Source organism: Oncorhynchus clarkii, unplaced genomic scaffold (assembly GCF_045791955.1).
Source record: "Oncorhynchus clarkii lewisi isolate Uvic-CL-2024 unplaced genomic scaffold, UVic_Ocla_1.0 unplaced_contig_1604_pilon_pilon, whole genome shotgun sequence".
Taxonomy (NCBI): Eukaryota; Metazoa; Chordata; class Actinopteri; order Salmoniformes; family Salmonidae; genus Oncorhynchus; species Oncorhynchus clarkii.
In genome coordinates, this window is record NW_027258067.1 from 92,484 (window position 1) to 115,116 (window position 22,633).

The 22,633-nt window shown below is 40.2% G+C and overlaps 1 protein-coding gene across 1 annotated transcript in view; it reads right to left on the reverse strand.

Annotated features, from left to right (window-relative positions):
• Nucleotides 1–1,894: 1,894 nt before the first annotated feature.
• LOC139394717 (PHD finger protein 21B-like) overlaps nt 1,895–22,633 on the reverse strand; it is a 29,977-nt gene continuing 9,238 nt past the window's right edge. Inside the window, exons 6-12 of the mRNA XM_071142815.1 lie at nt 20,695–20,771; nt 19,754–19,808; nt 17,581–17,603; nt 16,535–16,693; nt 5,468–5,534; nt 5,036–5,139; nt 1,895–2,384 (exon numbers count right to left, since the gene is read on the reverse strand). Coding sequence (XP_070998916.1) covers nt 2,094–2,384; nt 5,036–5,139; nt 5,468–5,534; nt 16,535–16,693; nt 17,581–17,603; nt 19,754–19,808; nt 20,695–20,771 — 776 coding nt within the window. The 3' untranslated portion in view covers nt 1,895–2,093. The remainder of the gene's footprint in view (nt 2,385–5,035; nt 5,140–5,467; nt 5,535–16,534; nt 16,694–17,580; nt 17,604–19,753; nt 19,809–20,694; nt 20,772–22,633) is intronic.

The following is a 22,633-nucleotide window of genomic DNA, read 5'->3' on the forward strand; positions in this document are numbered from 1 at the left end:
CTAGTTGTTCTCGAGGCAGTGTTCATTTTGTACCTTCTAGCAGACTAGAAAACAGTTAATTTGTACCTATCTAACAGACTAGAAACAGAACAATAAAAACAGTTGAAATCAGCAGGCTCTTCAAACGTCAAGTCATCATAACGAACATCATCTAGAGTTTAAAAAAAAACTAATAGTGTGAAAACGAGAAAATATATTTTTTAAATATACAAAACCAGGCAGGGATAAAAAAGCATGCCAGACATATTTGATACGTACACAGGATTTCCCAGTACTAAATGTAATGTTTTTTTGGCATATTTTCTATAGTGGTGAAAAGAAAGGGATTAAAATGGGTTGGATCACACAACTACAGGATGGTTCAAAATGGCCGCTTCTGAGTTGTTGTTGTTGTTGTGAATCCGGTAACAGGAACATGGAGAAGGACCTGGGATAATTATACAACCTATATACAACGATAGATCCCTTTCTTTAATATTCCTCAATACTCAAACTAAGTCATCAACAGCATGAAAATACTCAACTCTCCTCTAGAAAGACTAAATTCTGTAGTTGTCTATAAATACTTTTTTTCCCTCTTTAAACGATACTAATACTGAGAGAAAAAAAAAGTGATTCTCTTGTTTTTTTGTTTTTGAAGGCTTGTATGTTTGTTTTTTCCGTACATACACAATGAAAACTTCTCTCCCTGGGCCTTTTCCCACCTGATAACTATGGCAAAATGTTATACACAGAGACCTACTCTGATTTATAGCAGTCCTTTGTTCTTCATATCCTTCCGTTCATTTGTAACTAACTACTCTAGTGTTGTCTCTCTCTCTCTATATGCAGAACAAATATTATACCAGTTTATAAAATAACAAAAAAAATCTAAAATATTTTTCGGGCCACACAGAAAATACCTATTTAATTTGCAGCACTGTGATCTAGCTTCTTTACGGTCCGAGTAAATACATTAAGGCCAAGAAACATTAATAATTACAATAATAAATACCAAAAGAAAAATAAACTATAAATAAAAATAAATCTCGTAAGCACTGTAGGTGTTGGGTTTAAAAAATACTTATCATGAAATGTAGTGAAAAGGAAGATGTGTTTTTTTGTGTGTTTCTCGTTCATCCCCCTGCAGCTCTTCAACCGTACGGTTCACTAATATTCAATGGTTTCAATGGAGTCTCTGACCTCTTCTTCTTCTTCTTCTTCTTCTCCTTCTTCTCCTTCTTCTTCTTCTTCTTCTCCTTCTTCTTCTTCTTCTTCTTCTTCTTCTTCTCCTTCTTCTCCTTCTTCTTCTTCTTCTTCTTCTCCTTCTTCTCCTTCTTCTTCTTCTTCTTCTTCTCCTTCTTCTTCTTCTTCTTCTTCTTCTTCTTCTTCTTCTTCTTAATAAAAACCCCGCTGTCTTCAATGTCTCTGTGACAGATGGCCACGTGGCATGGATACTTCGGATGAGTCCCAAATGGCACCCTATTCCCTATATAGTGCACTACTTTAGACCAGAGCCCTATTCCCTATATAGTGCACTACTTTTGACCAAGAGCCCTATTCCCTATATAGTGCACTACTTTAGACCAGAGCCCTATTCCCTATATAGTGTACTACTTTAGACCAGAGCCCTATTCCCTATATAGTGTACTACTTTAGACCAGAGCCCTATTCCCTATATAGTGTACTACTTTAGACCAGGGCCTTATTCCCTATATAGTGCACTACTTTAGACCAGAGCCGTATTCCCTATATAATGCACTACTTTAGACCAGAGCCCTATTCCCTATATAGTGCACTACTATAGACCAGAGCCCTATTCCCTATATAGTACACTACTTTAGACCAGAGCCCTATTCCCTATATAGTGTACTACTTCAGACCAGTGCCCTATTCCCTATATAGTACACTACTTTAGACCAGAGCCCTATTCCCTATATAGTGTACTACTTCAGACCAGGGCTCTGATGTCAAATGGACATGTCTTTGAAACTTCTCCTATGGGTCCGTTTACTAAAAGTTCTACACTATATAGGGAATAGAGTGCCATTTGTGGGCCAGCCTTGGACTGTGAACTGTGGCCCCCTGGTGGGCTGGGGTGGTACTACTAGAGCTCAGACATTGCCCTGAGCCTGGCTCTGTGTCTGAGACTGTGGCATGACCAGAGTCTTCTGCTGCAGTAGCATAGACGGTCCAGCAGGGGGCACTGTGTGTGTGGCGGCGCCGGAGGGTTTGATCCAGGGCAGGGAGAGCAGGGACACTCCGGTGGTGGTGGCGGTGGCTGTCATGGTAACCTGGATCATCTGGTCTCTTTGGATCAGACGAATCAGAGCCTTGAGACGCTCCAGGGAGGACTGGGTGTCCCTCTGTTGACCAATCAGACGCTCCCGCACGTCCATCACCTTCTGCTGGGACAGAGACACAGGAACATAAACATGTGTAAGTACTGACGAAGACATCTGGCTAGTTAGTTAGCAGTCTGCTTCACTGTTGAGCTCCATCTGACTAGTTAGTAGCAGTCTGCTTCACTGTTGAGCTCCATCTGACTAGTTAGTAGCAGTCTGCTTCACTGTTGAGCTCCATCTGACTAGTTAGTAGCAGTCTGCTTCACTGTTGAGCTCCATCTGACTAGTCAGTAGCAGTCTGCTTCACTGTTGAGCTCCATCTGGCTAGTTAGTTAGCAGTCTGCTTCACTGTTGAGCTCCATCTGGCTAGTTAGTTAGCAGTCTGCTTCACTGTTGAGCTCCATCTGGCTAGTCAGTAGCAGTCTGCTTCACTGTTGAGCTCCATCTGGCTAGTTAGTTAGCAGTCTGCTTCACTGTTGAGCTCCATCTGGCTAGTTAGTAGCAGTCTGCTTCATTGTTGAGCTCCATCTGGCTAGTTAGTTAGCAGTCTGCTTCACTGTTGAGCTCCATCTGGCTAGTTAGTAGCAGTCTGCTTCACTGTTGAGCTCCATCTGGCTAGTTAGTTAGCAGTCTGCTTCACTGTTGAGCTCCATCTGGCTAGTTAGTAGCAGTCTGCTTCACTGTTGAGCTCCTTCTGGCTAGTTAGTAGCAGTCTGTTTCACTGTTGAGCTCCATCTGGCTAGTTAGTTAGCATTCTGTTTCACTGTTGAGCTCCATCTGGCTAGTTAGTAGCAGTCTGCTTCACTGTTGAGCTCCTTCTGGCTAGTTAGTTAGCAGTCTGCTTCACTGTTGAGCTCCATCTGGCTAGTTAGTTAGCAGTCTGCTTCACTGTTGAGCTCCATCTGACTAGTTAGTTAGCAGTCTGCTTCACTGTTGAGCTCCATCTGGCTAGTTAGTTAGCAGTCTGCTTCACTGTTGAGCTCCATCTGGCTAGTTAGTTAGCAGTCTGCTTCACTGTTGAGCTCCATCTGACTAGTTAGTAGCAGTCTGCTTCACTGTTGACCTCCATCTGGCTAGTTAGTTAGCAGTCTGCTTCACTGTTGAGCTCCATCTGGCTAGTTAGTTAGCATTCTGCTTCACTGTTGAGCTCCTGAGCTCAATGGAAATCACTACGTTCCCGTCCCAACACAATAATCAGAGAGGAACGAGGCGAAGCGAGAGGATCCACTCCCGTCAAAATCTGTCCATGTGGGAATACAGTGAGCAGACCGATAAGCAGACCACCTGCCTTCCCACCTTCGGGTCAACGCCTCCCATTGATAAGGTGGAGACCATCTCAACATTATATGCAGGATCTCTGCTGTAATTCAATCAAACTGTGCTGCTGCTCCAGTTTCAACTGTTCTGCCTTATTATTATTCGACCATGCTGGTCATTTATGAACATTTGAACATCTTGACCATGTTTTGTTATAATCTCCACCCGGCACAGCCAGAAGAGGACTGGCCACCCCTCATAGCCTGGTTCCTCTCTAGGTTTCTTCCTAGGTTTTGGCCTTTCTAGGGAGTTTTTCCTAGCCACCGTGCTTCTACACCTGCATTGCTTGCTGTTTGGGGTTTTAGGCTGGGTTTCTGTACAGCACTTTGAGATATCAACTGATGTACGAAGGGCTATATAAATAAATTTGATTTGATGAGTGAGGGATTAACCTAGTCTAGGGTACGTATTGCGTGTTTGTTGGTGTTGGGTCAAGGTCATAAGGTCAGAGGTCATGAGGGACCATGAGGGACTTGCTGAGCTTCTGGTCCTGCTGTACTGTGTTGTGAGTGTGTCAGGGGTCAGAGGTCATACCGTGAGGGACTTGCTGAGCTTCTGGTCCTGCTGTACTGTGTTGTGAGTGTGTCAGGGGTCAGAGGTCATACCGTGAGGGACGTGCTGAGTTGCTGGTCCTGCTGTACTGTGTTGTGAGTGTGTCAGGGGTCAGAGGTCATACCGTGAGGGACTTGCTCAGCTTCTGGTCCTGCTGTACCGTGTTGTGAGTGTGTCAGGGGTCAGAGGTCATACCGTGAGGGACTTGTTGGTCCTGCTGTACAGTGTTGTGAGTGTGTCAGGGGTCAGAGGTCATACCGTGAGGGACTTGTTGGTCCTGCTGTACAGTGTTGTGAGTGTGTCAGGGGTCAGAGGTCATACTGTGAGGGACTTGTTGGTCCTGCTGTACTGTGTTGTGAGTGTGTCAGGGGTCAGAGGTCATACTGTGAGGGACTTGTTGGTCCTGCTATACAGTGTTGTGAGTGTTTCAGGGGTCAGAGGTCATACTGTGAGGGACTTCCTGAGTTGCTGGTCCTGCTGTACTGTGTTGTGAGTAGGTCATAGGTCATACCGTGAGGGACTTGCTGAGCTTCTGGTCCTGCTGTACTGTGTTGTGAGTGTTTCAGGGGTCAGAGGTCATACCGTGAGGGACTTGCTGAGCTTCTGGTCCTGTGTTGTGAGTGTGTCAGGTGTAAGAGGTCATACCGTGAGGGACTTGCTGAGCTTCTGGTCCTGTGTTGTGAGTGTTTCAGGGTTCAGAGGTCATACCGTGAGGGACTTGCTGAGCTTCTGGTCCTGTGTTGTGAGTGTGTCAGGTGTCAGAGGTCATACCCTGAGGGACTTGCTGAGTTGCTGGTCCTGCTGTACTGTGTTGTGAGTGTGTCAATGGTCAGAGGTCATACCGTGAGGGACGTGCTGAGTTGCTGGTCCTGTTCTTCCAGGTGAGCACACTCCTTCTTCAGCTCTACATTCCTCCTGAGCAGACTCCTCTTCTCCCCCTCTCTCACTAAACACACAATACACCTAGCATTAACACAGCATAACACACAATACACCTAGCATTCACACAGCTTAACACACACACACACCTAGCATTAACACAGCATAACACACACACACACCTAGCATTAACACAGCTTAACACACACACACCTAGTATTAAAACAGCATAACACACACACACACACACACACACACACACACACACACACACACACACACACACACACACACACACACACACACACACACACACACACACACCTAGTATTAACACAGCATAACACACACTGCAGGCCCAACAGCCACATGCGAGCCAAGTAAAGGTGTCTCACCCGTCTTGTGTGTCACATAGGACTGGACAAAGTTCTGTGGCCACGACATGTTCTCTTTGTTCAGAACCTTCAGGAGGAAGGAAAACACAAGGTTGTAAAATGGAGGACGATACAAGGTTATAAAATGGAGGACGATACAAGGTTCTAAAATGGAGGACGATACAAGGTTATGGAGGACGATACAAGGTTATAAAATGGAGGACGATACAAGGTTATAAAATGGAGGACGATACAAGGTTATGGAGGACGATACAAGGTTCTAAAATGGAGGACGATACAAGGTTATAAAATGGAGGACGATACAAGGTTCTAAAATGGAGGACGATACAAGGTTCTAAAATGGAGGACGATACAAGGTTATAAAATGGAGGACGATACAAGGTTCTAAAATGGAGGACGATACAAGGTTCTAAAATGGAGGACGATACAAGGTTATAAAATGGAGGACGATACAAGGTTCTAAAATGGAGGACGATACAAGGTTATAAAATGGAGGACGATACAAGGTTATAAAATGGAGGACGATACAAGGTTATAAAATGGAGGACGATACAAGGTTATAAAATGGAGGACGATACAAGGTTATAAAATGGAGGACAATACAAGGTTATAAAATGGAGGACGATACAAGGTTATGGAGGCCGATACAAGTTTATGAAATGGAGGACGATACAAGGTTATAAAATGGAGGACGATACAAGGTTATAAAATGGAGGACGATGGAAACAGTTATCTTCCCTTCATCTAATACATTCAGTAGTGTTGTTATAGTCAGATGTCATTCAGTAGTGTTGTTATAGTCAGATGTCATTCAGTAGTGTTGTTATAGTCAGATGTCATTCAGTAGTGTTGTTATAGTCAGACGTCATTCAGTAGTGTTCTTATAGTCAGATGTCATTCAGTAGTGTTGTTATAGTCAGACGTCATTCAGTAGTGTTGTTATAGTCAGATGTCGTTCAGTAGTGTTGTTATAGACAGTAGATGTCATTCAGTAGTGTTGTTATAGTCAGTAGATGTCATTCAGTAGTGTTGTTATAGTCAGTAGATATCATTCAGTAGTGTTGTTATAGTCAGTAGATGTCATTCAGTAGTGTTGTTATAGTCTGATGTCATTCAGTAGTGTTGTTATAGTCAGTAGATATCATTCAGTAGTGTTGTTATAGTCAGTAGATGTCATTCAGTAGTGTTGTTATAGTCAGATGTCATTCAGTAGTGTTGTTATTGTCAGATGTCATTCAGTAGTGTTGTTATAGTCTGATATCATTCAGTAGTGTTGTTATAGTCAGTAGATGTCATTCAGTAGTGTTGTTATAGTCAGTAGATATCATTCAGTAGTGTTGTTATAGTCAGTAGATGTCATTCAGTAGTGTTGTTATAGTCAGTAGATGTCATTCAGTAGTGTTGTTATAGTCAGTAGATGTCATTCAGTAGTGTTGTTATAGTCAGATGTCATTCAGTAGTGTTGTTATAGTCAGATGTCATTCAGTAGTGTTGTTATAGTCAGTAGATGTCATTCAGTAGTGTTGTTATAGTCAGATGTCATTCAGTAGTGTTGTTATAGTCAGATGTCATTCAGTAGTGTTGTTATAGTCAGATGTCATTCAGTAGTGTTGTTATAGTCAGATGTCATTCAGTAGTGTTGTTATAGTCAGATGTCATTCAGTAGTGTTGTTATAGTCAGATGTAATTCAGTAGTGTTGTTATAGTCAGTAGATATCATTCAGTAGTGTTGTTATAGTCAGATGTCATTCAGTAGTGTTGTTATAGTCAGATGTCATTCAGTAGTGTTGTTATAGTCAGTAGATGTCATTCAGTAGTGTTGTTATAGTCAGATGTCATTCAGTAGTGTTGTTATAGTCAGATGTCGTTCAGTAGTGTTGTTATAGACAGTAGATGTCATTCAGTAGTGTTGTTATAGTCAGTAGATGTCATTCAGTAGTGTTGTTATAGTAAGATGTCATTCAGTAGTGTTGTTATAGTCAGACGTCATTCAGTAGTGGTGTTATAGTAAGATGTCATTCAGTAGTGTTGTTATAGTCAGATGTCATTCAGTAGTGTTGTTATAGTCATATGTCATTCAGTAGTGTTGTTGTAGTCAGATGTCATTCAGTAGTGTTGTTATAGTCAGATGTCATTCAGTAGTGTTGTTATAGTCAGATGTCATTCAGTAGTGTTGTTATAGTCAGATGTCATTCAGTAGTGTTGTTATAGTCAGATGTCATTCAGTAGTGTTGTTATAGTCAGTAGATATCATTCAGTAGTGTTGTTATAGTCAGTAAATGTCATTCAGTAGTGTTGTTATAGTCAGTAGATGTTATTCAGTAGTGTTGTTATAGTCAGTAGATGTCATTCAGTAGTGTTGTTATAGTCAGATGTCATTCAGTAGTGTTGTTATAGTCAGATGTCATTCAGTAGTGTTGTTATAGTCAGATGTCATTCAGTAGTGTTGTTATAGTCAGTAGATGTCATTCAGTAGTGTTGTTATAGTCAGTAGATGTCATTCAGTAGTGTTGTTATAGTCAGATGTCATTCAGTAGTGTTGTTATAGTCAGTAGATGTCATTCAGTAGTGTTGTTATAGTCAGTAGATGTCATTCAGTAGTGTTGTTATAGTCAGATGTCATTCAGTAGTGTTGTTATAGTCAGATGTCATTCAGTAGTGTTGTTATAGTCAGTAGATGTCATTCAGTAGTGTTGTTATAGTCAGATGTCATTCAGTAGTGTTGTTATAGTCAGTAGATGTCATTCAGTAGTGTTGTTATAGTCTGATGTCATTCAGTAGTGTTGTTATAGTCAGTAGATGTCATTCAGTAGTGTTGTTATAGTCAGTAGATGTCATTCAGTAGTGTTGTTATAGTCAGACGTCATTCAGTAGTGTTGTTATAGTCAGATGTCATTCAGTAGTGTTGTTATAGTCAGACGTCATTCAGTAGTGTTGTTATAGTCAGTAGATGTCATTCAGTAGTGTTGTTATAGTCAGATGTCATTCAGTAGTGTTGTTATAGTCAGTAGATGTCATTCAGTAGTGTTGTTATAGTCAGATGTCATTCAGTAGTGTTGTTATAGTCAGTAGATATCATTCAGTAGTGTTGTTATAGTCAGTAGATGTCATTCAGTAGTGTTGTTATAGTCAGATGTCATTCAGTAGTGTTGTTATAGTCAGATGTCATTCAGTAGTGTTGTTATAGTCAGTAAATGTCATTCAGTAGTGTTGTTATAGTCAGATGTCATTCAGTAGTGTTGTTATAGTCAGACGTCATTCAGTAGTGTTGTTATAGTCAGTAGATGTCATTCAGTAGTGTTGTTATAGTCAGATGTCATTCAGTAGTGTTGTTATAGTCAGTAGATGTCATTCAGTAGTGTTGTTATAGTCTGATGTCATTCAGTAGTGTTGTTATAGTCAGATGTCATTCAGTAGTGTTGTTATAGTCAGTAGATGTCATTCAGTAGTGTTGTTATAGTCAGATGTCATTCAGTAGTGTTGTTATAGTCAGACGTCATTCAGTAGTGTTGTTATAGTCAGATGTCATTCAGTCGTGTTGTTATAGTCAGTAGATGTCATTCAGTAGTGTTTTTATAGTCAGATGTCATTCAGTAGTGTTGTTATAGTCAGTAGATATCATTCAGTAGTGTTGTTATAGTCAGTAGATGTCATTCAGTAGTGTTGTTATAGTCAGATGTCATTCAGTAGTGTTGTTATAGTCAGATGTCATTCAGTAGTGTTGTTATAGTCAGATGTCATTCAGTAGTGTTGTTATAGTCAGATGTCATTCAGTAGTGTTGTTATAGTCAGTAGATGTCATTCAGTAGTGTTGTTATAGTCAGATGTCATTCAGTAGTGTTGTTATAGTCAGTAGATGTCATTCAGTAGTGTTGTTATAGTCAGATGTCATTCAGTAGTGTTGTTATAGTCAGACGTCATTCAGTAGTGTTGTTATAGTCAGATGTCATTCAGTAGTGTTGTTATAGTCAGATGTCATTCAGTAGTGTTGTTATAGTCAGATGTCATTCAGTAGTGTTGTTATAGTCAGATGTCATTCAGTAGTGTTGTTATAGTCAGATGTCATTCAGTAGTGTTGTTATAGTCAGTAGATATCATTCAGTAGTGTTGTTATAGTCAGTAAATGTCATTCAGTAGTGTTGTTATAGTCAGTAGATGTTATTCAGTAGTGTTGTTATAGTCAGTAGATGTCATTCAGTAGTGTTGTTATAGTCAGATGTCATTCAGTAGTGTTGTTATAGTCAGATGTCATTCAGTAGTGTTGTTATAGTCAGATGTCATTCAGTAGTGTTGTTATAGTCAGTAGATGTCATTCAGTAGTGTTGTTATAGTCAGTAGATGTCATTCAGTAGTGTTGTTATAGTCAGATGTCATTCAGTAGTGTTGTTATAGTCAGTAGATGTCATTCAGTAGTGTTGTTATAGTCAGTAGATGTCATTCAGTAGTGTTGTTATAGTCAGATGTCATTCAGTAGTGTTGTTATAGTCAGATGTCATTCAGTAGTGTTGTTATAGTCAGTAGATGTCATTCAGTAGTGTTGTTATAGTCAGATGTCATTCAGTAGTGTTGTTATAGTCAGTAGATGTCATTCAGTAGTGTTGTTATAGTCTGATGTCATTCAGTAGTGTTGTTATAGTCAGTAGATGTCATTCAGTAGTGTTGTTATAGTCAGTAGATGTCATTCAGTAGTGTTGTTATAGTCAGACGTCATTCAGTAGTGTTGTTATAGTCAGATGTCATTCAGTAGTGTTGTTATAGTCAGACGTCATTCAGTAGTGTTGTTATAGTCAGTAGATGTCATTCAGTAGTGTTGTTATAGTCAGATGTCATTCAGTAGTGTTGTTATAGTCAGTAGATGTCATTCAGTAGTGTTGTTATAGTCAGATGTCATTCAGTAGTGTTGTTATAGTCAGACGTCATTCAGTAGTGTTCTTATAGTCAGATGTCATTCAGTAGTGTTGTTATAGTCAGACGTCATTCAGTAGTGTTGTTATAGTCAGATGTCGTTCAGTAGTGTTGTTATAGACAGTAGATGTCATTCAGTAGTGTTGTTATAGTCAGTAGATGTCATTCAGTAGTGTTGTTATAGTCAGTAGATATCATTCAGTAGTGTTGTTATAGTCAGTAGATGTCATTCAGTAGTGTTGTTATAGTCTGATGTCATTCAGTAGTGTTGTTATAGTCAGTAGATATCATTCAGTAGTGTTGTTATAGTCAGTAGATGTCATTCAGTAGTGTTGTTATAGTCAGATGTCATTCAGTAGTGTTGTTATTGTCAGATGTCATTCAGTAGTGTTGTTATAGTCTGATATCATTCAGTAGTGTTGTTATAGTCAGTAGATGTCATTCAGTAGTGTTGTTATAGTCAGTAGATATCATTCAGTAGTGTTGTTATAGTCAGTAGATGTCATTCAGTAGTGTTGTTATAGTCAGTAGATGTCATTCAGTAGTGTTGTTATAGTCAGTAGATGTCATTCAGTAGTGTTGTTATAGTCAGATGTCATTCAGTAGTGTTGTTATAGTCAGATGTCATTCAGTAGTGTTGTTATAGTCAGTAGATGTCATTCAGTAGTGTTGTTATAGTCAGATGTCATTCAGTAGTGTTGTTATAGTCAGATGTCATTCAGTAGTGTTGTTATAGTCAGATGTCATTCAGTAGTGTTGTTATAGTCAGATGTCATTCAGTAGTGTTGTTATAGTCAGATGTCATTCAGTAGTGTTGTTATAGTCAGATGTCATTCAGTAGTGTTGTTATAGTCAGTAGATATCATTCAGTAGTGTTGTTATAGTCAGATGTCATTCAGTAGTGTTGTTATAGTCAGATGTCATTCAGTAGTGTTGTTATAGTCAGTAGATGTCATTCAGTAGTGTTGTTATAGTCAGATGTCATTCAGTAGTGTTGTTATAGTCAGATGTCGTTCAGTAGTGTTGTTATAGACAGTAGATGTCATTCAGTAGTGTTGTTATAGTCAGTAGATGTCATTCAGTAGTGTTGTTATAGTAAGATGTCATTCAGTAGTGTTGTTATAGTCAGACGTCATTCAGTAGTGGTGTTATAGTAAGATGTCATTCAGTAGTGTTGTTATAGTCAGATGTCATTCAGTAGTGTTGTTATAGTCATATGTCATTCAGTAGTGTTGTTGTAGTCAGATGTCATTCAGTAGTGTTGTTATAGTCAGATGTCATTCAGTAGTGTTGTTATAGTCAGATGTCATTCAGTAGTGTTGTTATAGTCAGATGTCATTCAGTAGTGTTGTTATAGTCAGATGTCATTCAGTAGTGTTGTTATAGTCAGTAGATATCATTCAGTAGTGTTGTTATAGTCAGTAAATGTCATTCAGTAGTGTTGTTATAGTCAGTAGATGTTATTCAGTAGTGTTGTTATAGTCAGTAGATGTCATTCAGTAGTGTTGTTATAGTCAGATGTCATTCAGTAGTGTTGTTATAGTCAGATGTCATTCAGTAGTGTTGTTATAGTCAGATGTCATTCAGTAGTGTTGTTATAGTCAGTAGATGTCATTCAGTAGTGTTGTTATAGTCAGTAGATGTCATTCAGTAGTGTTGTTATAGTCAGATGTCATTCAGTAGTGTTGTTATAGTCAGTAGATGTCATTCAGTAGTGTTGTTATAGTCAGTAGATGTCATTCAGTAGTGTTGTTATAGTCAGATGTCATTCAGTAGTGTTGTTATAGTCAGATGTCATTCAGTAGTGTTGTTATAGTCAGTAGATGTCATTCAGTAGTGTTGTTATAGTCAGATGTCATTCAGTAGTGTTGTTATAGTCAGTAGATGTCATTCAGTAGTGTTGTTATAGTCTGATGTCATTCAGTAGTGTTGTTATAGTCAGTAGATGTCATTCAGTAGTGTTGTTATAGTCAGTAGATGTCATTCAGTAGTGTTGTTATAGTCAGACGTCATTCAGTAGTGTTGTTATAGTCAGATGTCATTCAGTAGTGTTGTTATAGTCAGACGTCATTCAGTAGTGTTGTTATAGTCAGTAGATGTCATTCAGTAGTGTTGTTATAGTCAGATGTCATTCAGTAGTGTTGTTATAGTCAGTAGATGTCATTCAGTAGTGTTGTTATAGTCAGATGTCATTCAGTAGTGTTGTTATAGTCAGTAGATATCATTCAGTAGTGTTGTTATAGTCAGTAGATGTCATTCAGTAGTGTTGTTATAGTCAGATGTCATTCAGTAGTGTTGTTATAGTCAGATGTCATTCAGTAGTGTTGTTATAGTCAGTAAATGTCATTCAGTAGTGTTGTTATAGTCAGATGTCATTCAGTAGTGTTGTTATAGTCAGACGTCATTCAGTAGTGTTGTTATAGTCAGTAGATGTCATTCAGTAGTGTTGTTATAGTCAGATGTCATTCAGTAGTGTTGTTATAGTCAGTAGATGTCATTCAGTAGTGTTGTTATAGTCTGATGTCATTCAGTAGTGTTGTTATAGTCAGATGTCATTCAGTAGTGTTGTTATAGTCAGTAGATGTCATTCAGTAGTGTTGTTATAGTCAGATGTCATTCAGTAGTGTTGTTATAGTCAGACGTCATTCAGTAGTGTTGTTATAGTCAGATGTCATTCAGTCGTGTTGTTATAGTCAGTAGATGTCATTCAGTAGTGTTTTTATAGTCAGATGTCATTCAGTAGTGTTGTTATAGTCAGTAGATATCATTCAGTAGTGTTGTTATAGTCAGTAGATGTCATTCAGTAGTGTTGTTATAGTCAGATGTCATTCAGTAGTGTTGTTATAGTCAGATGTCATTCAGTAGTGTTGTTATAGTCAGATGTCATTCAGTAGTGTTGTTATAGTCAGATGTCATTCAGTAGTGTTGTTATAGTCAGTAGATGTCATTCAGTAGTGTTGTTATAGTCAGATGTCATTCAGTAGTGTTGTTATAGTCAGTAGATGTCATTCAGTAGTGTTGTTATAGTCAGATGTCATTCAGTAGTGTTGTTATAGTCAGACGTCATTCAGTAGTGTTGTTATAGTCAGATGTCATTCAGTAGTGTTGTTATAGTCAGATGTCATTCAGTAGTGTTGTTATAGTCAGATGTCATTCAGTAGTGTTGTTATAGTCAGATGTCATTCAGTAGTGTTGTTATAGTCAGATGTCATTCAGTAGTGTTGTTATAGTCAGTAGATATCATTCAGTAGTGTTGTTATAGTCAGTAAATGTCATTCAGTAGTGTTGTTATAGTCAGTAGATGTTATTCAGTAGTGTTGTTATAGTCAGTAGATGTCATTCAGTAGTGTTGTTATAGTCAGATGTCATTCAGTAGTGTTGTTATAGTCAGATGTCATTCAGTAGTGTTGTTATAGTCAGATGTCATTCAGTAGTGTTGTTATAGTCAGTAGATGTCATTCAGTAGTGTTGTTATAGTCAGTAGATGTCATTCAGTAGTGTTGTTATAGTCAGATGTCATTCAGTAGTGTTGTTATAGTCAGTAGATGTCATTCAGTAGTGTTGTTATAGTCAGTAGATGTCATTCAGTAGTGTTGTTATAGTCAGATGTCATTCAGTAGTGTTGTTATAGTCAGATGTCATTCAGTAGTGTTGTTATAGTCAGTAGATGTCATTCAGTAGTGTTGTTATAGTCAGATGTCATTCAGTAGTGTTGTTATAGTCAGTAGATGTCATTCAGTAGTGTTGTTATAGTCTGATGTCATTCAGTAGTGTTGTTATAGTCAGTAGATGTCATTCAGTAGTGTTGTTATAGTCAGTAGATGTCATTCAGTAGTGTTGTTATAGTCAGACGTCATTCAGTAGTGTTGTTATAGTCAGATGTCATTCAGTAGTGTTGTTATAGTCAGACGTCATTCAGTAGTGTTGTTATAGTCAGTAGATGTCATTCAGTAGTGTTGTTATAGTCAGATGTCATTCAGTAGTGTTGTTATAGTCAGTAGATGTCATTCAGTAGTGTTGTTATAGTCAGATGTCATTCAGTAGTGTTGTTATAGTCAGTAGATATCATTCAGTAGTGTTGTTATAGTCAGTAGATGTCATTCAGTAGTGTTGTTATAGTCAGATGTCATTCAGTAGTGTTGTTATAGTCAGATGTCATTCAGTAGTGTTGTTATAGTCAGTAAATGTCATTCAGTAGTGTTGTTATAGTCAGATGTCATTCAGTAGTGTTGTTATAGTCAGACGTCATTCAGTAGTGTTGTTATAGTCAGTAGATGTCATTCAGTAGTGTTGTTATAGTCAGATGTCATTCAGTAGTGTTGTTATAGTCAGTAGATGTCATTCAGTAGTGTTGTTATAGTCTGATGTCATTCAGTAGTGTTGTTATAGTCAGATGTCATTCAGTAGTGTTGTTATAGTCAGTAGATGTCATTCAGTAGTGTTGTTATAGTCAGATGTCATTCAGTAGTGTTGTTATAGTCAGACGTCATTCAGTAGTGTTGTTATAGTCAGATGTCATTCAGTCGTGTTGTTATAGTCAGTAGATGTCATTCAGTAGTGTTTTTATAGTCAGATGTCATTCAGTAGTGTTGTTATAGTCAGTAGATATCATTCAGTAGTGTTGTTATAGTCAGTAGATGTCATTCAGTAGTGTTGTTATAGTCAGATGTCATTCAGTAGTGTTGTTATAGTCAGATGTCATTCAGTAGTGTTGTTATAGTCAGATGTCATTCAGTAGTGTTGTTATAGTCAGATGTCATTCAGTAGTGTTGTTATAGTCAGTAGATGTCATTCAGTAGTGTTGTTATAGTCAGATGTCATTCAGTAGTGTTGTTATAGTCAGTAGATGTCATTCAGTAGTGTTGTTATAGTCAGATGTCATTCAGTAGTGTTGTTATAGTCAGACGTCATTCAGTAGTGTTGTTATAGTCAGATGTCATTCAGTAGTGTTGTTATAGTCAGTAGATGTCATTCAGTAGTGTTGTTATAGTCAGATGTCATTCAGTAGTGTTGTTATAGTCAGATGTCATTCAGTAGTGTTGTTATAGTCAGTAGATATCATTCAGTAGTGTTGTTATAGTCAGTAGATGTCATTCAGTAGTGTTGTTATAGTCAGATGTCATTCAGTAGTGTTGTTATAGTCAGATGTCATTCAGTAGTGTTGTTATAGTCAGATGTCATTCAGTAGTGTTGTTATAGTCAGATGTCATTCAGTAGTGTTGTTATAGTCAGATGTCATTCAGTAGTGTTGTTATAGTCAGATGTCATTCAGTAGTGTTGTTATAGTCAGTAGATATCATTCAGTAGTGTTGTTATAGTCAGTAGATGTCATTCAGTAGTGTTGTTATAGTCAGATGTCATTCAGTAGTGTTGTTATAGTCAGATGTCATTCAGTAGTGTTGTTATAGTCAGATGTCATTCAGTAGTGTTGTTATAGTCAGTAGATGTCATTCAGTAGTGTTGTTATAGTCAGTAGATGTCATTCAGTAGTGTTGTTATAGTCAGATGTCATTCAGTAGTGTTGTTATAGTCAGATGTCATTCAGTAGTGTTGTTATAGTCAGATGTCATTCAGTAGTGTTGTTATAGTCAGATGTCATTCAGTAGTGTTGTTATAGTCAGATGTCATTCAGTAGTGTTGTTATAGTCAGATGTCATTCAGTAGTGTTGTTATAGTCAGATGTCATTCAGTAGTGTTGTTATAGTCAGATGTCATTCAGTAGTGTTGTTATAGTCAGTAGATATCATTCAGTAGTGTTGTTATAGTCAGTAGATGTCATTCAGTAGTGTTGTTATAGTCAGATGTCATTCAGTAGTGTTGTTATAGTCAGATGTCATTCAGTAGTGTTGTTATAGTCAGATGTCATTCAGTAGTGTTGTTATAGTCAGTAGATATCATTCAGTAGTGTTGTTATAGTCAGTAGATGTCATTCAGTAGTGTTGTTATAGTCAGATGTCATTCAGTAGTGTTGTTATAGTCAGTAGATGTCATTCAGTAGTGTTGTTATAGTCAGATGTCATTCAGTAGTGTTGTTATAGTCAGATGTCATTCAGTAGTGTTGTTATAGCCAGATGTCATTCAGAAGTGTTGTTATAGTCTTAAAATGTCGCTGTAGCATTACAAAGTAACCATTCTACCCCAACCAGATCTCTATCTTCCCACCTTCTTCTGACACTTGGTGCAAACCCAGACCCCCCGGGGCGGTGTTTTGAGAGGTGGGTGCAGGCAGTCAGGGTGGTAGGCTCTGGGGCAGTTGTGGCACAGCTGCAGCTCTCCGTCCCCCTTACACACAGAGCAGTGGTCGTCGTGCTCCAGCTCTTCCTGTCGGACAGACATACAGTCAGATGGTTCAGGACGTACGGCTGTCAGTGCTTCTCTCCCACCTGCCGTTCAAATATCACAGTAATGACACGTCTAAACAACACCCACTTTTTTGGGGTGGGGTTGCTTTTGACTGTAGATCCACTGTAAAGTACTGAATGATTGATTGATTCAGTGAAACACTGAATATCTCTCTGATTACATCGTCCCCTAACAGTTCGTCACATCGTCCCCCATCTCTCAGATTATCTGTCAAACTGTTGGAATAACTACAACACCACTATCTACAGTATACAACACTACAACACCACTATCTACAGTATACCACACTACAACACCACTATCTACAGTATACAACACTACAACACCACTATCTACAGTATACAACACTACAACACCACTATCTACAGTATACAACACCACTATCTACAGTATACCACACTACAACACCACTATCTACAGTATACCACACTACAACACCACTATCTACAGTACACAACACTACAACACCACTATCTACAGTATACCACACTACAACACCACTATCTACAGTATACCACACTACAACACCACTATCTACAGTATACAACACTACAACACCACTATCTACAGTACACAACACCACTATCTACAGTACACAACACCACTATCTACAGTATACAACACTACACCACCACTATCTACAGTATACAACACTACAACACCACTATCTACAGTACACAACACCACTATCTATAGTATACAACACTACAACACCACTATCTACAGTATACAACACTACACCACCACTATCTACAGTACACAACACCACTATCTACAGTATACAACACTATAACTACTATGTCAGACACATCGTAGCTGTAATTTCGTCATGCTACGGTACGTACCTTCCATCTGTAGTCCCCAGTGGCTAGCGTGCGTAACACAGGAAGCAGATAACAGGTTAGTAGCTGACAACAGGTGAAGACAATGGGGGTTGAGCAGCAGTTTGGGCCGGAGAGGGGAAGGGGTGCAGGAACAGGGTTTTAGACCGGGAAACATTAAGCAACAGACCTGCAACATCTCTGTTCTGGGGAACGCAGCTCAGATCAACACAGACATGCTCTAGTCTAGTAGGATACAGTGTGATTACAGTCCATGTTCTAGTCTAGTAGGATACAGTGTGATTACAGTCCATGCTCTAGACTAGTAGGATACAGTATGATTACAGTCCATGCTCTAGTCTAGTAGGATACAGTGTGATTACAGTCCATGCTCTAGTCTAGTAGGGTACAGTGTAATTACAGTCCATGCTCTAGTCTAGTAGGATACAGTGTAATTATAGTCCATGCTCTAGTCTAGTAGGATACAGTGTGATTACAGTCCATGCTCTAGTCTAGTAGGATACAGTGTGATTACAGTCCATGCTCTAGTCTAGTAGGATACAGTGTGATTACAGTCCATGCTCTAGTCTAGTAGGATACAGTGTGATTACAGTCCATGTTCTAGTCTAGTAGGATACAGTGTGATTACAGTCCATGCTCTAGTCTAGTAGGATACAGTGTGATTACAGTCCATGTTCTAGTCTAGTAGGATACACTGTAATTTCAGTACAAGCTCTGTGGCCTGGACCTCTTTCTGATCAACCACAAAGTCCAGCTATAATGTTTAATAATAATGCAATTTATTGATGGGTCAGTACACATCTGTGTTACCAGTCCTGTCTAGTTGTGTTGATGGGGTCAGTATAAATGTGTGTTACCAGTCCTGTCTAGTTGTGTTGATGGGGTCAGTATAAATGTGTTACCAGTCCTGTCTAGTTGTGTTGATGGGGTCAGTATAAATGTGTTACCAGTCCTGTCTAGTTGTGTTGATGGGGTCAGTATAAATGTGTGTTACCAGTCCTGTCTAGTTGTGTTGATGGGGTCAGTATAAATGTGTTACCAGTCCTGTCTAGTTGTGTTGATGGGGTCAGTATAAATGTGTGTTACCAGTCCTGTCTAGTTGTGTTGATGGGGTCAGTATAAATGTGTGTTACCAGTCCTGTCTAGTTGTGTTGATGGGGTCAGTATAAATGTGTTACCAGTCCTGTCTAGTTGTGTTGATGGGGTCAGTATAAATGTGTTACCAGTCCTGTCTAGTTGTGTTGATGGGGTCAGTATAAATGTGTGTTACCAGTCCTGTCTAGTTGTGTTGATGGGGTCAGTATAAATGTGTTACCAGTCCTGTCTAGTTGTGTTGATGGGGTCAGTATAAATGTGTTACCAGTCCTGTCTAGTTGTGTTGATGGGGTCAGTATAAATGTGTTACCAGTCCTGTCTAGTTGTGTTGATGGGGTCAGTATAAATGTGTGTTACCAGTCCTGTCTAGTTGTGTTGATGGGGTCAGTATAAATGTGTTACCAGTCCTGTCTAGTTGTGTTGATGGGGTCAGTATAAATGTGTGTTACCAGTCCTGTCTAGTTGTGTTGATGGGGTCAGTATAAATGTGTTACCAGTCCTGTCTAGTTGTGTTGATGGGTCAGTATAAATGTGTGTTACCAGTCCTGTCTAGGTGTTGATGGGGTCAGTATAAATGTGTTACCAGTCCTGTCTAGTTGTGTTGATGGGGTCAGTATAAATGTGTTACCAGTCCTGTCTAGTTGTGTTGATGGGTCAGTATAAATGTGTTACCAGTCCTGTCTAGTTGTGTTGATGGGGTCAGTATAAATGTGTTACCAGTCCTGTCTAGGTGTTGATGGGGTCAGTATAAATGTGTTACCAGTCCTGTCTAGTTGTGTTGATGGGCTGGTATACATGTGTTTTACCAGTCCTGTCTAGTTGTGTTGATGGGGTCAGTATAAATGTGTTACCAGTCCTGTCTAGTTGTGTTGATGGGGTCAGTATAAATGTGTGTTACCAGTCCTGTCTAGTTGTGTTGATGGGGTCAGTATAAATGTGTTTTACCAGTCCTGTCTAGTTGTGTTGATGGGGTCAGTATAAATGTGTTACCAGTCCTGTCTAGTTGTGTTGATGGGGTCAGTATAAATGTGTTACCAGTCCTGTCTAGTTGTGTTGATGGGCTGGTATACATGTGTTTTACCTCTCACTGACAGGAAGAGTGGGTCGTTCAGGTAATTTGATGCAAGGCGTTTACGCTGGAAGGTAGAAAGTGAGAAACAGAGACAGAGAAAATGTTTACTTCCCTCACCTCAGACACAACAGGAATTCTAGCTCTGCTTATCGACCCTCATCAGCATTCACTGAATTCTCCCAAGTTACACGGAAAGCAATTTAGTAGAAAGATTGCAGCACACGTTTTGGGGCAGGGTAACTGAACATCATGTATGACGTTCTGGGGAAAGCACAAGGCACCAGCTCCAACAGACATGAGACAAAGTGCAGCTAAACATCACTGAACCCATCAGAGACTAAGGCCTGTCGAAACTGAACCCATCAGAGACTAAGGCCATCAGAGACTAAGGCCATCAGAGACTAAGGCCTGTCTAAACTGAACCCATCAGAGACTAAGGCCATCAGAGACTAAGGCCTGTCTAAACTGAACCCATCACAGACTAAGGCCATCAGAGACTAAGGCCTGTCGAAACTGAACCCATCAGAGACTAAGGCCTGTCTAAACTGAACCCATCAGAGACTAAGGCCTGTCTAAACTGAACCCATCAGAGACCTTCAGACGAGTCTAGTGAGGCCTGTGGGCGTCTTAGAGAAAAACAACTGACATCTACGTGTCCATGAGAGTCTCACCTCTACCACAGCGATATCTAGTTTAAACTGACAGATCTCTGTGGGGGATTTGTTTTAAATTCTGCTAATTAAGATTTCAGCACGGACATCGACCCTTATTTAAACCAGGACCACTCTACATCCTAATTAACATAAATGTTACATACTGTATCTCTAACATCTCTTACACATTTCAAACACACATATCTCTCCTGAACAGCTCTGACCTACTTTCAGATGACATTTTGTCAACTATTGCAGCTCTTTGAACCAGACAAAAAGGGGTCCCTTGTGTTTTACCTCTGGTTGGACCAGGCCGCTGTAGGCTGGGTTGGCTGTGCTCCGCCTCTTCCTCTCCTGTCTCTTGGTCTGGATCTCTGCCATGGTAGAGGAACACAGGCTTATGTTACAGAGGCTTAGATACACACAGCCGGTACAGCTAGATGGGACAGACAGGAAGACACAGCCGGTACAGCTAGATGGGACAGGTAGACAGGTAGACAGACAGACAGACAGACAGACAGACAGACAGGTAGACACAGCCGGTACAGCTAGATGGGACAGACAGGTAGACACAGCCAGTACAGCTAGATGGGACAGACAGGAAGACACAGCCGGTACAGCTAGATGGGACAGACAGGAAGACACAGCCGGTACAGCTAGATGGGACAGACAGGTAGACACAGCCGGTACAGCTAGATGGGACAGACAGGTAGACACAGCCGGTACAGCTAGATGGGACAGACAGGTAGACACAGCCGGTACAGCTAGATGGGACAGGTAGACGCAGCCGGTACAGCTAGATGGGACAGGTAGACACAGCCAGTACAGCTAGATGGGACAGACAGGTAGACACAGCCGGTACAGCTAGATGGGACAGACAGACAGGTACACACAGCCAGTACAGCTAGATGGGACAGACAGACAGGTACACACAGCCGGTACAGCTAGATGGGACAGACAGTTAGACACAGCCGGTACAGCTAGATGGGACAGACAGGTAGACACAGCCGGTACAGCTAGATGGGACAGAAAGACAGGTAGACACAGCCGGTACAGCTAGATGGGACAGAAAGACAGGTAGACACAGCCGGTACAGCTAGATGGGACAGACAGGTAGACACAGCCGGTACAGCTAGATGGGACAGACAGGTAGACACAGCCAGTACAGCTAGATGGGACAGACAGACAGGTACACACAGCCAGTACAGCTAGATGGGACAGACAGACAGGTACACACAGCCAGTACAGCTAGATGGGACAGACAGACAGGTACACACAGCCAGTACAGCTAGATGGGACATACAGACAGGTAGACACAGCCAGTACAGCTAGATGGGACAGACAGACAGGTAGACACAGCCAGTACAGCTAGATGGGACAGACAGACAGGTAGACACAGCCGGTACAGCTAGATGGGACAGACAGACAGGTAGACACAGCCAGTACAGCTAGATGGGACAGACAGACAGGTAGACACAGCCGGTACAGCTAGATTGGACATACAGACAGGTAGACACAGCCGGTACAGCTAGATGGGACATACAGACAGGTAGACACAGCCAGTACAGCTAGATGGGACATACAGACAGGTAGACACAGCCGGTACAGCTAGATGGGACATACAGACAGGTAGACAGTAGCCAGTACAGGTAAAATATATATATGCCGCTGATGTGTGGATGAACAAGTTTTAACACAGTGATACTAGCCAGAGCAGTGTGTGGGTTTCTCCGTTCATTCTCTGTGTGGGTAAAAACAGTGATACTAGCCAGAGCAGTGTGTGGGTTTCTCTGTTCATTCTCTGTGTGGGTAAAAACAGGGATACTAGCCAGAGCAGTGTGTGGGTTTCTCTGTTCATTCTCTGTGTGGGTAAAAACAGTGATACTAGCCAGAGCAGTGTGTGGGTTTCTCCGTTCATTCTCTGTGTGGGTAAAAACAGTGATACTAGCCAGAGCAGTGTGTGGGTTTCTCTGTTCATTCTCTGTGTGGGTAAAAACAGTGATACTAGCCAGAGCAGTGTGTGGGTTTCTCTGTTTATTCTCTGTGTGGGTAAAAACAGTGATACTAGCCAGAGCAGTGTGTGGGTTTCTCTGTTCATTCTCTGTGTGGGTAAAAACAGTGATACTAGCCAGAGCAGTGTGTGGGTTTCTCCGTTCATTCAAGTTCTCTCATTGTTACCACCTGCCACAAGACAGCAAAGATGTGCCAATGCCTTGTTGAATTCTGATGAGTTTAA